This window comes from Lepisosteus platostomus, chromosome 4, assembly GCF_059453375.1.
Source record: "Lepisosteus platostomus isolate fLepPlt1 chromosome 4, fLepPlt1.hap1, whole genome shotgun sequence".
Lineage (NCBI taxonomy): Eukaryota > Metazoa > Chordata > Actinopteri > Semionotiformes > Lepisosteidae > Lepisosteus > Lepisosteus platostomus.
Genome location: NC_142614.1, coordinates 21,855,883 through 21,880,175, shown reverse-complemented (window position 1 = coordinate 21,880,175; position 24,293 = coordinate 21,855,883). Strand labels below are relative to the sequence as shown.

The 24,293-nt window shown below is 35.8% G+C and overlaps 1 protein-coding gene across 2 annotated transcripts in view; it reads left to right on the top strand.

Annotated features, from left to right (window-relative positions):
* Positions 1–24,067, top strand: part of gc (GC vitamin D binding protein) — a 42,496-nt gene extending 18,429 nt beyond the window's left edge. For both annotated transcript variants that reach the window (XM_088629026.1, XM_088629027.1), the window contains 9 exons: positions 12,136–12,268; positions 13,442–13,530; positions 13,908–14,034; positions 15,054–15,253; positions 17,655–17,787; positions 20,605–20,699; positions 21,128–21,260; positions 22,301–22,345; positions 23,975–24,067. In XM_088629026.1, coding sequence (XP_088485152.1) covers positions 12,136–12,268; positions 13,442–13,530; positions 13,908–14,034; positions 15,054–15,253; positions 17,655–17,787; positions 20,605–20,699; positions 21,128–21,260; positions 22,301–22,345 — 955 coding nt within the window. In that variant the 3' untranslated portion in view covers positions 23,975–24,067. The remainder of the gene's footprint in view (positions 1–12,135; positions 12,269–13,441; positions 13,531–13,907; positions 14,035–15,053; positions 15,254–17,654; positions 17,788–20,604; positions 20,700–21,127; positions 21,261–22,300; positions 22,346–23,974) is intronic.
* The last annotated feature ends 226 nt before the right edge of the window (positions 24,068–24,293 follow it).

The following is a 24,293-nucleotide window of genomic DNA, read 5'->3' as shown; positions in this document are numbered from 1 at the left end:
TTGTGAAAAGGGATCTTTATTGTCAAAGTTAACGTAATGTCTGTAAAGTAAGCAATAAGCAAACAAAAGATACTGGCATGCAGAAAAAGGTAGAAACTGTATAATGATCTACTTACAAAAAAGCATCAATTGCTTCATAGTTGTGCACCTTATTTCCTAAAGAAGTAATGTAGTTATCCAAGGAAAAGCCAAGTATGAAATGGAATGGACATAAAGGAGTAACAAACTGCTAATTCAGAAGACTCATTTACTGTATATTCAATGGCTGTCGAAGTATTAGGAGAAACAACGGATTGTGAATGACAGTTATTTAAATGTGACAAGACAATGTAGAAGGATTTATTCATTGTGGAAGATTCAAACAATGTCTTACATTTCTTAATGTAATGTCTTACATTTACAGTTTAAAAAAAACACCATTGAATCATGCCACACCTGTCTTAACCTTGTTATTATCCAGAACATTGTCTATGCTTTAGTTGTATGGTTTTGTTTAACTTTGTGTATAAGAACATAGCAAACATAAAAAGTTAAGAATTTGTTTTAAACTTTCAACCATGTCAATAAGCTATTATCTAATAAATCAAGGAAACATTTTTGTGGGAATAAAATAGCAGCATCCATAATGGTTTAAAGCTCCCTGTCTAAAAAGTGTGATTGATGAAAATTGCAACATGATAGTTTACCACATACTGTGCCAATTACAAAAAAGGCTACAATCTAGTTCTTCTGAAAGAAAACAGAAAAATATTATCGGGAAACTTAATAACTATGACATGGAATCTGCTCCCAAGGACATAATAGGACAATTTTGTTCAAGAAGGTAAAAACAATAAACTTCAAACAAACAGATGAACACTCAAAGTTGTTGAGCATGATAACACATACTTTAAAGCTATTCACTTTTAAGTAAAACCTGGGTAATGAAGGAAATCTTGAGCTCTTCCAACATCATTACACCTCTCATATAAAAGGAGGGATTGATTTATAGGAGACATGGTATTATAAGGATACATGGATGATGGAAAGATTCATTGATATTAGAGAGTGTTGCATGACAATTTATACTTCATAGATTGAAAAGTCTTCAGAGGATTCATATTTCAAGATAAAAGTGTTTCAGAAGTTTTCACCTAATGCTCAATAATCTCAGTTAAGAAAATTGTATGTCTCATTGTATTACATTGTACAGTATATACAAAAATGTACATGTATGTTTTATATTAACTGTATAAAGCAACACATTAAAATTAGGAGTGATCTACAGTATAGATAAAATCAAATATTTGTTTATTTTCTAATCTGGACTTCTCAGCTACGCAATTCTTAAGATAATTGTTCCTCATTGAATGACTTAAAACAAAATATTGTATCTACAGTATGTATCACATTTTTCTCACCTACTCATTTGCCAAATACTGTACATGCCTATTTCAGAATCAGAAACCATATTGTTATCCCAAATGCAAGCTTTTCTGCCTATCATTCTAGTTACAGTATCTAATGTGTTACTACATCAAACAAGAAGGATATATTTTAAATGATGCAAATTAGATCTCTTATTGCATAAACAGGGCAGAGCTTATCAAAATTTATGTACAGTGAAAAGCACCTACAATACCTTGGGCTATAAAATAATCTAATGTCCCCAATATGAACATATGTTCTTCTTCTTCCAACCTTTTGATCTTTGGGGTCTAAAGGTCATCCACAAACCTTTTCCTCTCGATGCTGTGCTGTTCTCTCCATCGTCCTCCATGATGTTCTTGTTTCTTTCAGTTCGGCCTCCACTGTTTTTCTCCAGCTGTTTCCTGATCTTCCTTTCCTCTTCCCCTGTGGATTCCAAGACGGGGCATGCTTGGTGTTAGTTATTGATTTTCTCATTGAGTGCCCAATGTTTAATTTGTGTTTGTTCTTGGTTCCTTCTCTTCCATGCAGTAGATGTTCATTACTTATTACTGTATGTTTGGCCAGTGTACAAAAGATGTTTCTCAGGCATTTATTTATGAAGATCTTAAGTGTATTGTTTGTGTTTCTTGTTGTCATCCATGTCTCCACCATATAGTAAATAAGTTGACAGTTTTTAGGTTTTGGTTTGCATCTGATTCTTTGTGTGAGACATGAGGACAATGCCGCCAGGAAAATCCAGGTCTTCTAACTGGGACCAGGGTATCCACTGCCTTGCAAGATTCTGCCAGTAGTGGTTTCCCTCATTATCTAGTCAGTGTCCAGGAGGAAGAGTAACAGAGACAGTAGGTAGCCTGTCCAACTCCTGTTTCCAGCTGTCGGTGAGATATCTGTTGTGAACAATTCAACAAGTAATAATATGCCATGGCTTTCCATAAGATTGTTTGATCAAGGCTGTCAAAGGCTTTCTGGAAGTCCGCAAATGTGAGATTTAAGGATGCAATCTATTTTATGGTCTGTTTGACAATGATATGCAGCATGGAATTGTGGTCAGTGCATAGTGTCTGAATCCTGCTTGCTGGTCTCTCAGTTCTTTGTCCAGACCTTTTGATAACATTCCTAGACTTTCTTTGGCACAGATTTAAAATAGCATGATGTCACGGTCGTCTCCCCCCTCTAGAGGGCGCTCCTACACTTTTCATATTGTTTTTAGTTTATTACGTACACCTGTTCATTGTTTCCTGGTTATTATTTAAACCCGGTGCTCCAGGAGCTCAGGACTCTGAATTGGAAGATGGCCGCACGGAAGCCTGCCTACTGGCAAGTCCAGGAGAAACCCAACTACACAGGCTTTACCACGGCATCCTGACCAGCTGAGTCCAGGGCTCGGAGCCCCTGGCCTCGTAATCCTGTTTTTAAGATCCTGGTTCCTGTTCCTGTCCCTGGTTTTATCCTTACTCTTTGGATGGATCTGTGCCCTAGTTTCCCGCTTTGGACTTCCTTTTTTGGACTCGTTCGCCTGCACTCCTCCCTTGCAACCGGATCACCATCTATACCGCCCTCTGTTCATCATCCCATTTATAACTCACAATGTTTTCCCTGTTGTACTTCTCCAGTCTCTTCCAGATTATACCGTCTGCACAGAGTCCTAAACTACACACTTCACAGGAGTCAGGACCGCCTCCCGTTACACATCATACTCATATAGTTTTTGTACTCAGAGATTGTGTTTTTTGGGGAGTTTTACTTGATGATCTTCTGTCCACTCTCTGTGTAGTTTACTTCCTTCTCCTCCCATATCTGCCCAAGGAATTGGTATATCAGGTCTGTTTCTTTAACTGAGTGTGCTTTGATGTGCTCTGTTGGTATTACAATAAGGTCTATACTGTATGAATCTACAAGTGATGTCGTAGAGCTCCTGTTGTGGTTTTGCTTTCACTGCTCCAGTGTGACTGTGTTTGAGGCTCTCTTTTTTCCTTGCTTGGATATTTTTGAGTGATTCACCTGAGGTCTATTCCTTGTTTTCCCCACCACAGGATTCTTCACACACCTCTTTCCTTGCTGTGTTTAGTCTTAGTCTGCCATCTGTGTTCCAGGGTTTGTGCTTCCTCCTGAAAGGTTAAAAGGTTTGAGTCTGTTTGAGAGGGTGATTTGGAAATGCTCTTATGTTTTTGTCCTGGATTCCTGAGCATTCCAACCAGGAGGTGGAGATTTGTTACTGCATCTGCTCCACTTATCACCCTGATACCTAGTAGAGTTCTCCTGAAATTGTAATGACCAGCAGAACAATCGGGATCATGAATCCTGTGCGGTACCTCAGTGGTTAGGGAACAAGGGGAAAAGATCCAGTAGCTTCCGATCCAAGAGAGAGCTAGGCAAGAGACGTGGTCAAGGGCAAGTTCCGTAAAAGATCCAGTAGCTTCCAATCCAAGAGAGGGCTAGGCGAGAGACGTGGTCAAGGGTGAGTTCTGTAGTTCATATTCAAAAGGGCATAGAAGACAGCAAGGTAGGAGCTCTGTAGGAGCTGTGAAGGGGCGACCAGTACTGGGAGAAGAACAGAGGGTTTAAAAGGCTTAAATATTATGACAAAAGGAAGGTGCGCTGACAGGGGGAGTGTCGTGGTTGGTTGAATGACAGAGACGGTATCGTTTGGAAGAAGTGCTTGGGGCTGGAGTGTAATCAGCATGAGAGCGCTTCCATGTGGGAATCTGGTTGGATGAGGGCGTGACAGAGGTGTGATGAATCTGGCTTTCTGTACTGTTGTAAGGTGACACCCAAGTGGCTCTCTCTCTTGAGAGGGAAGACAGAACCTCCAATAGCAAGGTTGTTAAATGCACAAAATTACTCCATTGTTTTCCATTTTCATTTATTACTTTATTATTTATTAAGAGCACAATTACTCATAATTTGCTCCAAGCCATTGTTTTCCTGTCCAGTTTTGGTATTGAAATCACCTTTTAGGAGGATGATGGCTTTCTTTCTCTGATTGTTAATCATTGTTTCTCTGATTGTTAATTGTTTACTGTAGTTTGTTAAAAAGGATGCCAGCTGAAAACTTCCTCTGGGTTTCGTTGCCCATTGTCATTTTTCCTCATTTTGTGGAAGAACTTTCTTGTTAAAATCCTACTCTTGTAACCATGGATTTTTGTGTAATCAAATTAATTCACTTAATAGTATATTTATCCACCCGTTCCAGACAAACCTTCATGCCTACCTTATCTGCCCAGTTGGCATTGCCACCCACTATACATCACCCTGTCTGAGAAACCTGTGCTTTTTCATTTTTCCACCTCTCACATCCAGGATAAGGGATTGGATTTTGGGAAGTACTATATTATGCACATACCCATTGCTGATAATGTCTGTAACACCCAGAGCTTCTACAGTATGTGTCTGTACATTATAAAATAATTTAGATTTGCTTTTTGTGCACATTGTTGTGCTTGCTACTTTTACCTAGCATCTTTAATAGATAATCTACTAAGATTCTGGATTCATTCAGAGGAAGAAGAATATATATGAGTCAATAAAATAAGCTTTCAAGAGGAAACTACCTGATCATAATATACCAGTTATTTAATGTAACTCCATTTGACAATATCTATGAGCACTTTATGTGAAATTTTAATTTTAATTAACTATACCTGTCTTGAATACTGAAGAATTTGAATCCCTTGTTTCCAGAATATTTTGCAATAGGGTTAAGAGGATTAAAAGCCATTTTTTATTTAATTTTTATTTTATTAATATTTAAAACTATAAATATAATGCAGGTGTAATAGATGGTTTTTGGGGTTTATTACAAAGCAGAAGAGGTGAAAATGTATTATTAAGATATTTTTCTTCCTAAATACCAATTACCTCCTCAACATGTAAACCATAATTAGAATAATTTTAAAGGCTTTTTTGAACTTCATTACTGATCAAAGAAGAAAGATTCTACTTATGTATTTTTCAAATAAATTGTAATTTAAAAGATCTAAGATAGTGCTTTCTAAAAATCAGGATTCTCAAAAAGGCTGATTTTTTCAGGTGCAAAGAATTAAATTGTAACATACAATATCATTGAATAAATCTTTCAAATTGGTTCAGCATTTTTCAGCTGGACCCCAGTTAAGATTATGAAGTCACTGCCAGCATCTCTGTGATGTACCTGGGCATAACAGAGTACACCCTCTCCCCAGGTAATGCAAAACTTGAAAAATAATTTCGACATCACAGTATGTACAAACAGCCCATAGGTCCCACAATTAAATTTCAAATTCATGCAAAGTTTACAGAGCACCACTGTGGCACAGTGGCGCCTTTGCTGATGTTGCAGTACTGGGACTCTGGGTTAGTGTTATATGTATTCATGTCTGCCTGCCCTGCAATGGTATGGCATCAGATCCTGAGTGTATCCTGCCTATTACTTGCCAGGATAGGCTCTGTGTATTAAAATGGTCGTGGGAGACACATATAGAGTGGTTAGAAAATATACTGAAAGGATAATAAAGTTTATTTTAAAGAGCTAAGCGCTGAGTTCCTTTCATGGATGATGAAGTAAACTTAGTGTGGTCATGACCAGTATCCACCAGGGCTTCATTTTACACTCATTTTGCTCTCACAAATGTGTGGCATCACATGTGTTTTTTTCACTGAAAATTATAAATTATCCATACCAGATTCATAACATTTCATTATTTACAAACTCATTTCATTACTTACTGAAATCTCTCAAACTCCTGGTGCACATTTAAAACTAATCATGGATTTAGTTTGTGTTTGTTTCTTCCTTTCCATGAGGCTGTGATGCCCACTGGTCTTGTCACAGGTCTGTGACCATGTCATCCACTATAGGCCTGTCACCTAGCAGCTCCACCATTGATTTGCTGCTTGGCAGTCGACCAGTGGCAAGGCTCACGTTCTTAAATCTAAGTGTTCGCTTCTACTGTTCTTTCAAATTAGTGATGATGAAGAAAGTTGTCAATTGAAGATGGCTCACCAAGCATTTAACTTTCTCCCCTGCTGCTCATCTTTATGTTGAAGTGCTCGAATAGGAACATTTCATTGCTTCATTGGCTGCAAAGATATTTTCAAAATTAAACTTCTCCTTCAGTGTCAGTGCATGTCATGTCTGCTCTTGTGAATATCAGAGTAGCCTAGCTAACCAGCTGAAGATTGTTGAAAACCACAAATTTTAAAACCAGCAAAAACTAGTCCTGTTTCACATACTCTCCCAGCCTCCATCCCTCAAATTTATAGCCACTGAATAGCTTCTTCCCTCCACTCCTAATAGAGATTATTCTTTATTCATATTGCAATTCCTGCCCATTCCTTATGAAATGTTGCTGTTTAATCCACCACATGTACCACTTTCCCTCCATCAGCAGGTTGGACAAGACATTGATATTGATTTAGACTTCCTCGTAAACCATACTATTGATTCTGCAAGTACTCAAAGAGTAGATTATGAAGCAATTCAGCTAATATTGAAATCTTCTGATCCACATGCATTCAAAATGCATTAACAATTTCTGAATTTTCTGTAGGCTTCAGTACTAACAGTGTTATTATACGTACATTTTGCCTAGAGAGCCTGGGTAAACTCAATTACATAATTCAATGTCTATTATTTTACACATCTTATCTGTTATACTTAGTTTCACTCACTTAAACAAGAGACAACAAGCTTTTCTACTTAGGAATTTGAGCACTGTATCTATTGCTGGGTTACAAGCTCTCCTACGCAATATCTACAGTATAATTTGTCCTGTGACTACTCAGATCAGTGGAATTGGGCTGTTTCATTTGCTCCATCTCCATTATCAGGCTCAATTTCAGTATCTCCCTCTGCTCCAACTCACCAACATGAATTCTTTGTTCCCTCCAGGTCTAAAGATGCTCACAGCTGCCCCCTATCTAGTGGTCAGTGAAAAAAAACATGTAACAATATTACTAACTGTAAGCTGTGTTATAGTATGCAAAGGAACAAGTAATAGGTTTATTCCATGCTGAAAAGAGAAGAGAGTGAACCTACTGTAGTTTCAGGATGAGTTTCGTTTCTGTGTTACAGTATGTCCTGTTGCAGTCTTTTGTGTGTTTCTCTTCTTCCTCTGTTGAACCTTCATATCTGATTTCTTCAGTCTAGCCTCCTCTCTTACCTCACTACTTGACTACACGATTCTTACAGTGAACCAGAACTTTGCCTCTGGCAGTTGGTCTTTCAGCAATTAAATGGACTCTCATTCTTTGATGACCAACACATGTCTCCAGAAAAGACAGATCTATACCGATGTTGTACAATTTATGAATTTTTCTGGTTATGGTAAGGCAAGTAGTTTAAAGCAGGGCGGTCACTTGTATTTTCATATCGGGTTCCCCCTCTGCACGATTTTAATTGTGACCAATCATTGCTGTGGTTTATCCTTAGAGGTTTAAATGGAGAAATGCATAGCTATCTACTCAGTAGTTAACATTATTAATATATCATCCCATGTCACTCTACCTACCACTACTTCAGTCTATTAAGCCGATCATGTACTTCTCAATAAACCAGAATTGAATTAATGAGAGTAGGTATAAATTTAAACTTACAAACTTATGGTATGATTATAATATGATTATAAATGGGTGGCACTATGGTGCAGTTGTTAGCATTGCTGTCTCATGGGTTTCCTTTGGGCACTCCAGTTTCCTCCCACAATCCAAAGCCATAGTGGTAGGTTAAATGGTTTCTGTGAAAATTGGTGTGAGTGTGTGCATATTTTTGTTTGTATCTGTCTGCCCTACCATGGACTAGCATCACATCCAGGGTGTATATTGCCTTCCATCTGTTACTTGCTAGGATAGGTTCCAGCTCCCCAGTAACAGTGTATTGAATAAAGCAGTTAAAATGGATGAATGGATGATATAAAACTTAGGTTGCTGCTGTATGTCTTACAACTACTAAATAATAAATAATATTACAAAAAAGAAAACAGGAAACAAAATTAACACTGTTCACATCTATTTTGTTTTCTTGGATTCTTTATGATACTGTATGAGATAATCTACTTATGTTTAAGTTTTTTGTGGGACTATCATGGTCCTCTTTGAATGTTTCTTTCTAGCCTTTTTCCATTTTATTTTTGTACTGTATGCCTTTCAATTCTTGGTACTTACAGGCTCTCCAGGGTCTTCTCAGTTTTATGCTGTACTGTAAATTATCAACTTTTAAAATAAAGCCCTTGTCTCGGGCTGGGCTGCTGTAACACATCAATTTCCCTTCGGGATCAATAAATCCTTATCTATCTATCTAAAATGTTTTACATGACTGTCAGTCTGTTACAGTATATGTTCATTTTATAGCACCTTGCATCCCACATCTTCTAAACAGCACGTCTGCTTCTCCGTCTCAATTTGTTTTTTCAGAAAATGTAGAAATTAGTTCTAAAAGTACATTGCAATCCAGTTTAAATTCCTCTACTTTTAGAGCTGGCATTCTTCTAAATCATAGACTTCAGCCCTTTTACGTCAGACACAAAATACATGCCTAAAAATATAGTTCCCTGTACACACTGTTGATTTGAAGAGTCAGGAAAAGTTTTCATTCTTTTCAAATAACTTTCAGTTTTGATCCTTACCTTTGATATTTTAACCTTTTCTTTTTTTATATTATCCAAAGTCAAACGTACAATGCGCAAGATTTCCTTTGGTAAACTGAATATGTGGTTTACAACTCTTTTCAAACCTTTTATTTCTCATCTTCAAATTTATGTCTTTCTTAGAGGTCTCCAATGCTCATAACCCCCTCTTTTACCAGAAAGATCATCTTTATATCAGAATGTGATTTTCAATGAGGTCTGCTTCTTTCCATTCCAACTGAATCTCTAGTATTCATTGGCGTCTTTAATTAAGCTAATTTCTTGTTTAGACTTGTGGTGTATTTGTTCCTGCTTTCCATCCTGAATTTTAAAAAGCACTCCACCATGTGTATTGTTTCCAAAAACAACTAAAAAACAAAGCATTCTGTCGTGAGCTTTCTTACATTTATTTCTGACATAACAGAATAACAGGTGATCAAGCTCAGATAGGAATGGCAATATATCATACTGTATATGTACTGTACAGTGCCTTGCGAAAGTATTCGGCCCCCTTGAACTTTTCAACCTTTTGCCACATTTCAGGCTTCAAACATAAAGATATAAATTTTTTATTTTATGTGAAGAATCACCAACAAGTGGGACACAATTGTGAAGTGGAACGAAATCTATTGGATTTTTGAAACTTTTTTAACTAATAAAAAAATGAAAAGTGGGGCGTGCAAAATTATTCGGCCCCCTTGCGTTAATACTTTGTAGAGCCACCTTTTGCTGCGATTACAGCTGCAAGTCGCTTGGGGTATGTCTCTATCAGTTTTGCACATCGAGAGACTGAAATTCTTGCCCATTCTTCCTTGCAAAACAGCTCGAGCTCAGTGAGGTTGGATGGAGAGCGTTTGTGAACAGCAGTTTTCAGCTCTTTCCACAGATTCTCGATTGGATTCAGGTCTGGACTTTGACTTGGCCATTCAAACACCTGGATACGTTTATTTGTGAACCATTCCTTTGTAGATTTTGCTGTATGTTTGGGATCATTGTCTTGTTGGAAGATAAATCTCCGTCCCAGTTTCAGGTCTTTTGCAGACTCCAACAGGTTTTCATCCAGAATGGTCCTGTATTTGGCTGCATCCATCTTCCCCTCAATTTTAACCATCTTCCCTGTCCCTGCTGAAGAAAAGCAGGCCCAAACCATGATGCTGCCACCACCATGTTTGACAGTGGGGATGGTGTGTTGAGGGTGATGAGCTGTGTTGCTTTTACGCCAAACATATCGTTTTGCATTGTGGCCAAAAAGTTCGATTTTGGTTTCATCTGACCAGAGCACCTTCTTCCACATGTTTGGGGTGTCTCCCAGGTGGCTTGTGGCAAACTTTAGACGAGACTTTTTATGGATATCTTTGAGAAATGGCTTTCTTCTTGCCACTCTTCCATAAAGGCCAGATTTGTGCAGTGTAAGACTGATTGTTGTCCTATGGACAGACTCTCCCACCTCAGCTGTAGTTCTCTGCAGTTCATCCAGAGTGATCATGGGCCTCTTGGCTGCATCTCTGATCAGTCTTCTCCTTGTCTGAGCTGAAAGTTTAGAGGGACGGCCAGGTCTTGGTAGATTTGCAGAGGTCTGATACTCCTTCCATTTCAAGATGATCGCTTGCACAGTGCTCCTTGGGATGTTTGAAGCTTGGGAAATCTTTTTGTATCCAAATCCGGCTTTAAACTTCTCCACAACAGTATTACGGACCTGCCTGGTGTGTTCCTTGGTCTTCATGATGCCCTCTGCGCTTTCAACAGAACCTTGAGACTATCACAGAGCAGGTGCATTTATACAGAGACTTGATTACACACAGGTGGATTCTATTTATCACCATCAGTCATTTAGGACAACATTGGATCATTCAGAGATCCTCGCTGAACTTCTGGAGTGAGTTTGCTGCACTGAAAGTAAAGGGGCCGAATAATTTTGCACGCCCCACTTTTCATTTTTTTATTAGTTAAAAAAGTTTCAAAAATCCAATAGATTTCGTTCCACTTCACAATTGTGTCCCACTTGTTGGTGATTCTTCACATAAAATAAAAAATTTATATCTTTATGTTTGAAGCCTGAAATGTGGCAAAAGGTTGAAAAGTTCAAGGGGGCCGAATACTTTCGCAAGGCACTGTATATGCTGTTATACTGTACTGTATATACAGTACTCTGTACATTTTTTCTAACATTGCAATATTAAATTTTCAATACTACTGAATAAGGAGAGTACTGAAAAGGTTGATGCACATTACAAATCCAATAGAACATTTCCAGCAGCAATTCCACAAATTAAAAACATTGATTGAAATTAAAAATTTAAATCAACCAAACTAACTGAGAATTCCTCTTGCGCAAAAGCCAACCAACACAGTTGGTAGCATCAATTGATTAAGAACAGTGATATTCACTGCTGGTCCTGAAAGCCACCAGGTTTTATAAGTTATAATCCTCAAGATCTGTAAACAGTGGTACTGGAAACCAATTAGGCGAGCAACTGATTCAAATCAAATCATTAGGAGTCCAGGGTAGGATGAAAACCAGCAGGCACAGTGGCCCTTTAGGAAAAGGAATGAATATCATCAGTTTACAAGATAAAAATAATGTGTCAACATAAGAACCATATGTTTTTCATAGATAGCACTGGCAAGCTTATTGTTTCCCACCTTAAATCTACAGTATAGTTTGTTTCTGTTGTCAGCTTGTAATGCGCTGCACTTTTCTGTGTTAAATGTCATCTGCCACTTTTTTGGTCATTTTTTTTTCAGCCTTCACAGTTCAACTAATTGGGGATGTTTAGCTATATATCAGAAAAGAGAAACAAAGACTCTCAAGAAGAAAATGACAAAATGCATATCAGAACAGTGAAATAACAGTTCATGCTTAGAAAGTAGATAATCTCAGTTTCTAATCCCATTTCCACAGAGCACCAAACCTCACCAGATGTTGCCTGTTTGATCTATATATGTCTCCAAACACATGTTCTGTCGGGGCCACAATGGTGTGATGTGAATTATCACCCTCATCCTGTTTTTCCTGTTAAGCACCTGGGAGCACAGATGTCTTTATTGTATATGACACACTGGAGACCCAATTGGTATATTTTTTTAATTCGCATATTTAATGCACCTTCATTGCATTTTTTAGGTACATATATGAATTTGCAAGAAGGCATGGAAGTATCCCAGCTGGATTAGTACTTAATGCAACTGATAGCTACCTGAAAATGGTTGGAACTTGCTGCAGTTCATCTGTATCCCAAATCTGCTTTCTTAGAGAGGTATTTCACTTTTTTCTCTTCTTATAAGTAACTTCTTTTATGTTTTACATTTGACAGTCTGCCTGGGAAGTAGTTTTGACAAGTTGAAAAATAAAATATATTCCCTGTCAGGTGGAAATCATTTCAACCTAGGGATCACAACTCTTTAATGAGCGATTAGCTCAAAGACTACAGTATGTGAGTACAGTATGTGGTGTTCTGATGTGTTTTAAAATTGTTTCATTATATTTTCAAAATAATGTCACTGTTGTCTACAAAAGGTCAGATATAAGCAGAATACATTTCATGCATGTTATCTACAGTAATTTATTTATCATTATGTTCCTTTTTCAAGTGGTATTTTAAAAGTAATTTTCAGACAAAGCTAAAGATAAATTATACATATTGAATATCAAAAGAAACTGATCACTATGCAGGTATGTTTTAATGGCATAATTTACAAAGGAATTTTTATATTGATTAAGTATTTTGGCCAAATATTGATTAATTGACAATGAAATATTAAAATGACTTGGACTGTTGCGTAAGTAGTGAATCACAGCATTAGTGAGAGAGCACCAATAATGAAGTCATTCAACTTCGTCAGCCTGTTGAATGTCAAGCCTGATGACAATCAGGAAAGAAACAATATAAAACGTAAACAATCGTATCAAGAGAATAATCCCTCACTGCCATTGCTATGTTGGAGGCTGTTATTTGTTGTCTGGGAAGCACATTTCTAACCTGGTAAGAACACAGATCATCAATGATAGGCCACAGTCTGGGAGAACCACAAACCACAACACTTCACCAAGATCAATAGGGAGGTCCAAGTGTGATGGTATAGGCAAAAATCAATTTGTAGTGATTAATGGCAACCTGACTGCACAGCTCTCCACTGATTGAAGTCAATGTACTGTAGATGGGACCTCACTTTTTGTCCTTCCTTTGGACTCAACAATGAGAATGTGACAATTTGAATGCTTTAGACCCAATGGATCATCTGTGGGAATTTGAATGCTTTAGTCCCATGGATCATCTGTGGGATGAGCTGGGATGTATGTTCAATATTTGTTATTTTACAGATACATTTTTGATCTTTTTGCAGTCATAAGTGATGTTTATACTGATGCTCCATAAAAATGTAATTATATACTGAAGACATGAAAACTGTTTTACATTCTGTATTTATAGAGACTTCAGCAAAAGGACTCAAACCACAATTTGCGAATAGTTTCAAATCTTTGCCATAACCATATTCACCTGAAATCTTTCAAAATTGGGTAAGTAATACAATACAAGCTTTTGCAAATCTGTGTCATTTATTTCTGTTATAAAGAAACAATTAATAAACATATTAATTTACATCACCATTAACCAAAGGGAAACTATTTTCTGCCACAAAATGTTTCACTTCTTATGTATTAGACTGTATTTTGTCTTCTGAATTTACTTCATGAAAGGAAGTTTGTAATTTGTTTGTCATGTAACATGTCTTATGAGTTGTTTAGTTTGAGAACATTAAGTGTGTAAAATACTGATCAATAGGAAATGTTACAGCATATCATTCATAAGTCAGTGGAATACTATGAGGTTTCCCTTGTAATGTACAAATTATGCTTAAGAAGCATTTCTTTTTTCATTTGTAATTTATTTTTAGATTGACCACATATTATGGACAAATCATGAATGGCTCATTTGAAGAGGTCTCACCAATAGCCAGCTATCTTCAAGAAGGACTCTCAAACTGCTGTTTAGATCCACAGCCTGATTGTCTTTTGAAGAAGGTGAGAAAAGCTTACTGTGTGTAGAGGAATACAAGAAAAGTTACAAATGAGAAAAGGTAGTTTGGTCCAGTTTGTTTGTTTGCTTTCTAGTACATAGGTTAATAACCTCCAAATCCTAACAAACTATTTCAGAGTATCATTTCATTTTAAAGGAAAGTTTTTGTAATGCTGTGCATCCAGAGTACTTAGTGCTTCTTACACTGTAGGTATTGTTTCTGTGCCACAGCTGTGAAAAATACTGTTTTATACAAATAGACCAAGATAAACACATTGAGATAACCAAGCAGTTTCCTGCCACATATTCCTTCCACATCTGCACTGGAACAAGGTATTTAATTCGTACTTGCCCTTAGCTGTATCTGGAAAGCTGAATCTCCAGCACTGAATTTTGATATGGCTGCACTGTTACTGCCAACAAGTACAGTAGCTGTGTTTTGGCATTAAGAATTTTATAAATATGTTGTTTATTGTATGTTAAACTAACTAGGATTGTTCTATTAAAACAACTTTTTCATGATGTAGAGTAAATATTCTGTTTTCAGATACTTGTGTGTTTCAGTTTTAATGAAATAGCTTTTTTCATTTGACTCTTGTTGAACTCAATCAACCCTGGTTTTTCCCATGATTTACACACATCACCACCTTTTAGATAAGGAAAGCTGTTTTACATTTTAGCTCAGTGTTTGAATACTTCTTGTCAAGAATATATGGGGATATAAATTGGAAATTTCTGTAACGTGTTTAGTACTACTATCTGTAACTGAAAGATTGCAATATAAAACTTGTATCATTGCTGTAGCACTAATCAGCCTGTTTTTGTAGATGGGGTTTTGAGAAATGGCATTTTTGATGCATGACATGAAATAATTCAGCATCTTTATGTAATGTGGATTCTTTTGGGGTAATTCTCTTCTGAATGTACATGCTGAATTTTGTACAAGTATTGAAATTATTGATGCATAAAAGCAAAAAAAACTTATCACACTTCATGTCCTTGTACTGTATGCCATTTTTTTTAGCTCACAGGATTCAAGACTGTCCTCTGCAGTGCATCAGCATTCATTAATCACAGCAAGTTACAAAAGTGCTGCAGTAAAACTCATTTGAACCTGTTGACCTGTGTTGGATCTTTGGATGTCCAGATTCCTCCTCAGTCAACAGAAACTGAAGGGCCTTTGAAAACAGACCTGTGCAAAAATGCTTCTATTGGACTTGAAAAGTAAGAAACATGCTGACGTTGAAAAATAAAATTTATTAAAAAAAGTACTATGTCATCAAGAAACTGAAGCAGTGTTCTCTCCCTTTAAGAAATTAAATAAGAGACATCTTTAGTTCTTAGCACATTGTTTAACAAAAATCTCTGCCATCAGAACAGACTATTCATACCCTATTATAAATAATAGTAGTTCTGAACTAGAAACCTAAGACATTTATCTGGCAGTATTTCCAGGCACAGTTGACTGGTCTATTATTAGTGAACATTCACTGGTTGGATGCATATAATTGTATTGTAGTTTTTCAATTTATAATAAACTTATAAGGCACAAGGAGTGTTTTTAGGGTAATTTATGGCAACTTATATTGCGGTGGTACATTTCCTGCAAAAAGGTTCTGCAAAAACTCCAAAAAATATTTGACTGCTCAAAAATTTATGATTATCTATTCCATATCTACACTTTATGATTTTACAATTACATTCAGAACATCTTATCTCATTTTAAAGAAGCATTATAGAGTACCAGTACAAATTATGGCAACTGATTACAAGTAGAATGTTTCCATCTAGTGGGAAACCTTTGTAATAACATAGCATAAACACTGTGTGCTGCACTTCTGATATTCATGGTTTGGGGAAATTGGCAGGGTGGTGCAGTGGTTAGCACTGCTGCTTTGTAGTGCTGGGGCCCAGGTTCAATTTCTGGGGTGCTTTCTGTGTATAGTTTGTATGTCCTCCCTGTGTATGTGTGGGTTTCCACCAGGTGCTCTGGTTCCCAGAAACTGAAGAGACATACTGGCACTGTAGGTTAGTTGGTTTCTGGGAAAATTGGCCCTGGTGTGAGTATCTGTCTGGACTGGTGTCCTGCCCAGGGTTTATCCTGCTTTGTGACTGTTGCATCTGCCAGTTACTGCTATTAAACTGTAGACTAAAATGACACTATTTGCTCTTATAAAATTGTTTAAAACAAATGTTGCAAAAAAGTTTTTTATGCTAATGTACATTTATTTGGAAAATAAATTTTAGAGTAAAAGGAACTGATATTGTGACACACGTTGAGGGAGATAAACTAGTTTGGCCAATGCATATACATTTTTTTTTCCACACCTGCACTTTTAGAGCTCTGTCACCTTAGTATCTGAGGTGAAGGTGATATAGTGGTACTAAGAAGAAATCTTTATTCAGCAGTTAAGAAAAGAAATTTACTGGATGAGTAAATTGTAAAGATGGGTACTTACTTTTTTCCTAAAAAAAGCCATTACTTGTGTGATAGTTATTTTTCAAACATTCTGATACTTTATCCTGATAGAATAACTTGGGTTACCCCATAGATAATTGATTTTATTATCAATGCCTGGTAGACGCAAGTACAGTAGATGTTTGCATATGTTTACTGGGTTGACTTCATGAAAAAAATAAACTTCCTTTTACCAATAATGAACTTTTAGGATATTTAGTTAACAATTGACTTAATAAACTTGGAAAAATATGGCAACCTGTCTTTCAGCAAAAGGGATACTGTAACAATATTTTATAACCTCTCCAGATTCGTTCTTCTTGATTCACCAACTGCAACAGTCACCCCCAAAGCTTCTTTCCAAATATATACAAGTATCTGTGTATTTGTTGATGATTCATTCATCCAAACAACCTTTATAGTTGCACATATTTATACAAACTGTATAATAAAATAGGATATCATTGACGGTTCCTATTTAAAATGAATTCTTAAAAAGGGATCTTCAGACAGAAACACATGAGAAACTGATGTATACAAGGATATAACTGTATACAGTACAATGTGATCCTAGTACACATTGAAATAAATATATTTAGTATATACACAAATAGGTCCATGGGAAGCACATTACAATGATGAATGACTTCTTCCTATAGGGTATAAACAGTATTTACTGTATAATGTAGAGTACCATATCTTCAGAAATAAATCAGGCAGTGATATCTTGGGTTTCAGTATAAAGTATATTGAGGCAATAAAAAAAAAATCAATAGAATTTTGATTCTAAAGAGAAGTAACTTTTTGCAAAGATTCTATACCTTGCGTAACCAGTAATTTAGGTAGAGAAAAAAGTTTAAATAGGTTATAGTTATTCCAATGTCTATATAAATCAATATTGTAACACAAAGTTAAAAACTGAAATTTGACTTGTTTATCTTAGGTAAGGTATATTTGCATGCTAATTCCTACGTGAAATAGTATTACAAACTCTTATTGTCTCTGTTTCTGCAAGAACTTTAGAGTTTCCAACATGTTTTTGTAGCTGTATATACAATAAGAATATATAAATCACAGCTGTAATACATGTGCATTGAAAATACTGGTATTTCCCATGGGCATGGTATGTACAGTAAGATGTAATGATTATTTGTTTTATCTATTTAGATACTTGTTTGAGATTGGAAGAAGGCACTATCATGTCTCCGTTCCAGTTCTAGCTTCTGTTTTTGCGGACATCAAAAAGATAGTGGATTCTTGCTGCAGCACTGGAGATGTCAGTGCTTGCACAGATGATGAGGTAACTCTCTGTCCCACCACCAGCACACACAACTTCTAGACTCTACATTTTCATAATCGTATTTTACATTCAGTTTTAACTGGCCTCTCATACTGTATCTCTTATCAGATAGCACATTCATTTGTGGGGTATACAGTATAACCCTAACCTCCACACGGTGTGGGATGGATGTTTGGCCAAAGATATGCTGTTATTTCTTAATGGGGAAAATCCAAGAAACTTAGAAGGGTGAGTGCATATTTCCTTTCTCTGGAGACCCATCCATTGCGTGGGAATCAGGAGAAAAGAAACTTAGAAAAAACACTAATCCTAACCCTCAGTATACAGTAATATACAGTGTATTGAAACGGTTCAGAAATGTTTCTTCTCCCGTTATTATTAAAGATATAGCACTAACTATATTTTAATTAGACACATTTGCAAGGTTGATATGAACAGCCAGTTAACACAACTTTGGTTTTTGCCATAGCACAAATGCAAAAGGTATTCTTGCATCCATTTGTAAAATCATCTAAGCAGTGTGACAAGATAGATATTGGGTGATACAAATGTGGGTGAAATTCACCATAAACACCAAAGCTGATGTCATATTAACAAAGACACTGACCCAGTAATAATGTATAGATAATAGAAGGTATTGGACCAAGAACAGAAACATGAGAGGTTATCTTTTGGATTACAATTATAAATTTAAACTACAACAAAATAGTTCCAATAGTACCAAAGTTATTCAGCAACACGAGTAGAATTGAAGATCTTCATACAGTATCTTCACAGAAGATTAATTGAAGAAATAGAACATGTTTTGAGGTAGCAAAATCATTCATTTAGAGAGACATGGGGGGTTTCATTTTATTCACACCAAATGTTGATAATCCAAAGTATCAAAAACAGCACTAAGGTCCAGCTGTAAAAGATCAGATAAAAAACAATTTAGTAATTGACTTTCATCAGCTTATCATAAGAAACCTAAACGATTAGTTTATTAAGAATGCATTGATTTGGACAGACTGGAAAAACTAAATCTTATTGCAGAAGATGAGGTTTTAACTGCAATATTCCACTATAATAACTTTGCCAAAACTGTTAAATAAAAATGTTAAATATTGGTCAATAATTGCTAAATACTCTTGTGTCTACATTGTACCTTGTTCACAAAGGGTAATAATTGCAAGTTTAAAGGTAGAGGGAACAATTCCAAAATATAATTATTTAATGATATACTGTACATGACAATGGGACAGAGGATTGCAAAACTGTATTGGATTATAGATTCTCCCAGACAACTCTCCTTAACTGGATTTACAGATTTTAGAATTGAGAAATTATAAATTGTAGAAAAACGTTCTAAAACCTTCTAAAATTACTCTTCCTTTTATCAGCTTCCTACGATCAGCTTTGTGATAGTCAGCAAATTACTTCAGCATTGCTGGCCTTGCTAGAAATCCGAATGAACAGATAGGCCAATGTCCCCCGATCTACTTTCAGGTTCATGCTGATGGGATTTCATGGAATGAAAACTAGATTTTTCCAGAGCTAAGTGATTTAAAATGCCTTCAAGAATGGTAAATTGGTTAAGTGCAATAGCGTACTCAAGTGTAGTGGACAGAAAGTCACTGACAGGAGAACTTGAAATGGATTGGGAAACAAAGTCTAAATTAACAGAACTATACATTTAGGTTTGTGAGGAGTTAATGGAACCTCCAGATAAAAAACATAGGCAGATTCAAGGACATAGAGTAACTAACAGACTGAACAAAAGTAAAGTACAGTTTGTGTCCTTTGGACATACAGTATTCACATGATATTCATATTACTGTATGTACATTATTTAAACATGCAGTAAAATATAAAACTTACTTTTCTTTTTCATTTATTTGCATGCTGATGTTCAGTCCTCTTTGTATTTTTATAACTGATATATTTATATTGGACATTTTAATTAATCTAGCCTACTACATGGAGGCTGGAGACTTCAAGTGACCACTAATGTACAGTATATAAAACATTTGGTCAGAATTTGATTAGTCCCACAGTGTTTGGTGAAAAGTTATGGTTGCACTAGAATATTAAAGATGATTTAACAGCCTTTATGGTCATTACACCTTTTAAACACTCTCAAGTTAAAGGAGGTCCAGATCTAGGTGTTTCAGTCATTAAAGAAAAGTGCTTGTTATCTGGTATTCCTGGCCCTAGCCCTAGAACAGTTCCTGGCTTCCTACTGTATGTGTTATTCTGATCAGGTTATTGTACCTGCTTGTGTTCTCTCCTTTGGGGAAGTTTATTTTCAGTGAATCTGCAGCTGTTGGTGGGGAAGCAGGAGGCAACAACTAGTCTATATGAGTTGCAATGGGTAAACATGCCTAGTAAATTATTTACCACTGTTGGTATTATTGTCAGCATTCGTCTGCAAAGAGACTGATAACATGTAAAATACTACAGATCATCAGTGAGTGCATACTGTATAATAGCATTATATTTTCAAAACCATCAATTGATGTTCTCCAAATTTGTTTAATTTGGAAACTTACCAACCCAAAGAGAATCATAATTAATTCTTCCCATTCCATTTGTTGGTGTTGCTACTGTTGCTATTGCTGTTGATGGTTATCTTTTGTCTATTAGAATAGCAATACTAAAATAACTTTATTTTTTTCAGAATGGATACTTTACAGCCAGAACTTACTGAAGTGTCGTTTTTATCACTGTTATAAAAATATATTTCTCCGGTAGACTGTTTCTATGTGAAGACTCAGAATCGAGGCTTTATGAGGTTTCATGTTTCACAATTATTGCTCGTAAATGTTTATCTTCCAGAACAAACAGCTGAAAGAAATTGAAAATGTTTTTTCAAAGACTGATGAAGTATGCCAAAAATACAAGACACTGAATTTCACCGATTTCAAAAAAATGTAAGAACCTTTTGTTGTTGTTGTTGTTGTTGTTGTTGTTGTTGTTGTTGTTGTTGTTGTTGTTGTTGTTGTTGTTGTTGTTGTTTCATTGTCTTTGAAGCACAAGATTTGTCTCTCAACCTGCCGGAATTGATTTTTTATAACTTGTTAAAAACAAAGTTGCTCTTCAGTCTGGTCAAAGACACACAAGTAAAGTAAATTATTCATTATTGTTTTACAAAATCAGATTTAAGCCAAGGGGTGGAATCACAGATGGAGAGGTGTGGGATTGCAAATGAGCAACTAATTCAAAAAAGAAAGAATGCAAGATAATATTTCACCTATGAAGCCTTCTGTCTTCTGTCTTTTCTTTTTATGTTTCATAGTGGAGTTAACCTGTAGTTCTAGTTTTTGTCATGTGATTTTCTTCTTTTTACTAAACTGACAAGGATGCTGCAAAGTGTCCAGGAGGAGACTTCTAAATCCAACAAGAATGTAGTGGATACCAAAGTTCAGCAGTGGGTGGATTTTGCTTCAACATGTTGTTCCCAAATGGCCCCTGCACTGCAGTGTAGGAAACTGGTGAGCTCCATGTTTAATTGGTCTCTGACATGCTTTCAGGTGGTACAGACAAATAATGTGATGTCAGAGTCTTTTTTTATATTCATCCTGCATGGTTTGAGGGATGAATTGCTGACCGTATGGAATTGGAAGTCAGAACCCTGTCCCAGATAATCAAGGGGCTATAAGCATCATTAATAATATGCAAAAAGGTCACCAATTCAATGTACACTAATGTACCTATGATTGAAATTCTTGTGTAATGACTCCTTCTCCTCACGACAAGATTGTACAGGAAAAATGACCAGTCTGGGAACGTGAGCTCACAGTAGCAGAAAAATTGCTGTCTATCTAGGATTAAAAGTCTTTACGAGTCATTTTTCTTCTGCCCCATATGGAAAGAAAATGCATTACAAAATTGTGTGATGATATCATTAATTACAATGTAAAATGTGTTCAGGTCAAAATATAATTTAAAAAATGAATGATACCTTAAACATAATTCATATATTTTACTAGATATATTTAAAATTTCTACAGAATGTGCTACATTAATTTGCAGTATTATATATACTGTACAGTATACTGTACAGTAGTATGTTTGTATACAGTACAGTATACAAACCTAACCTAACACCTCTAATTAAAGCAGTATCATGTGCAAATAAACCTCCATTCCTGATTATTAACAACTACCTATAATTACTTAATATTTACATAGACCTAGTAAGTACAGCAATATGACAAATTACCTTTAATATTATTGGTGATTTATTATTGATAATCCCAGGCAATTGGAAAAAATGTGTTCATGCATCAAAAAGTGTCTTTGTTTACAAGGTCATAAGTCCTGATATAAGGTTAAGTCTGAAGGTATCCCTAATATTTTGTTTTGGTTATTTATTTATAACAGGTAAACCATGACTTTAAAAGAATACCATAGCAGTCTCATGAAAAGAACAGTATTTTTATTAACATAATTGATGATGTAGGTGATTCATAGAGTGTTTTCAGTGTCTCTACGCTTACCTTAATAACCAAATTTTGTTTTTAATTTGCAGATTGATTTATGCATAAGTGGTATCAAGGAAGACTCATCACAATAGGTATGTAATTAAAGGCGCAAACTTTATGAATGTATACTAATGGTTTCGGTTTAAAAGATCTATAGCTCATTCCAGATAAGCATCATGCTTATGCTCTATGAATGAGCTTGGAAACTGTAGTTTTAACTCAAATATCTTAATTTGGGGTAATAGTTTCTCAAAAGTAATAATAATAATAATTGCTTACACTTATATAGTGCTTCTCTGGACACTCCACTCAAAGTGCTTTATAGGCATTTGGGGACTCCCCTCCACTACCACACATCACGCCAGAACGCTCACCTCACATCAGCTATTAGTGGGGAGGAGAACAGAGTAATGAAGCCAATTCATAAATGGGGATTATTAGGAGGCCATGTTTGGTAAGGACCAATGGGAAATTTGGCGTTACACCCCTACTCTTTTAGCAAAACCATGGAATTTTTAATAACCACAGAGAGTGAAGACCTCGGTTTTACGTCTCATCTGAAGAACGGCACCTTTTTACAGTATAGTTCACCCGTCACTATACTTGGATATTAGGACCCACATGGACCGCGGGGTAAGCTCCCCCCTGCTGGCCTCACTAAGACCTCTTCCAGCAGCAACCTTAGTTTTTGCCAGGAGGTCTCCCATCCAGGTACTGACCAGGCTCACACCTGCTTAGCTTCAGTGGGTTGTCAGTTGTGAGTTGTAGGGTGATATGACTGCAGGCATAGTAGAATGTACTTTAAATTTAGATGTTTTTTGTATAATGTACATTGTGACAAACTCTAGTCTAGACTAGAGCAGTCCAAGGAATACACACACACAGAAATTCACACTTCACGGGAGACTTTATTGCATATTGTTTTTAAGATAGACAGTGAAAAAACCTCCAAGAAATCACACACAACAATTAACAAAACAACACCTCACCCACCCCTATGTACCTCTATTGTATATCAAACATACCACTAATTAAACCTCTTGTGACAATATGCAATTTTTCACCCAGCACCAATAATCTAATAAATAACACTCATTGAGTCTAGATACAGAATTTAGAGACCCTTTGGTGTCTTCTAATGGCATGTCTGTGTATTACAAAAATAAGAGTACTGTATGTACTCAAAATGGCAAATGAAAACATTAGAAATCATGACGCAGCAGTCTAAAGCAATTCTAAATACTGAAAATAACATATACTGTAAATTGCTGCTAAATCATATGTTTACAGGGAACTGGGAAATGTTACAGGATATGTTGTTATCAGGAAAAATAATTACATGATATATTACTTGAAAAAGAAAGCTACAACATAATAAGATTTGCAGAACATTGCAAGCATCCATTGATACACATTAACAAAAAAATGGAGAAAAAATATTAAATCTCTCAAGAACAAATGTCTGAACCAAGGAAAGCTATCAGTCTTTAAAATGAACAGAATTAAACAGAACTAAAAACATTGTTAAATTTTATGGGAACATAATCTTCTGAACATACAGTATCCCCTGAAATGTGATCATTAGTCCGATAAAAGAAGTCAATAGAAAATTACACTATGTTCTAATGGTGTTGGAAGAATTACTGTATAATACAGTATAATACAGTATTTTAGCATGTTTTAAGTAGATTTAAGTTGATTCTAGATTTCTTTTTTTGCAGGAGTTCTGAAGCATGTGTCCTTGATTTCTATTGTAGGGATAATACAGGAGTTCTGTGAATGTGTGGAAATAACAATAAAATTACTGATTTTAACTCTTTTAAATGATTATTTTGGTTGTGAAAGACATTAATTTGATATTGCATTAAAAGAAGGGCACTTCATTTAATTGCATTATTACAGTAAGTACACAGTAGTGCACTTGAGGGCATTACATTTATAACATGCAATATGCATTTGTTTCACTAGATGGAGCTCATACACTTTATTTGTGGCTTACTACGCCATACAGTATATTGCATTACTACTGTAGGTCTATTG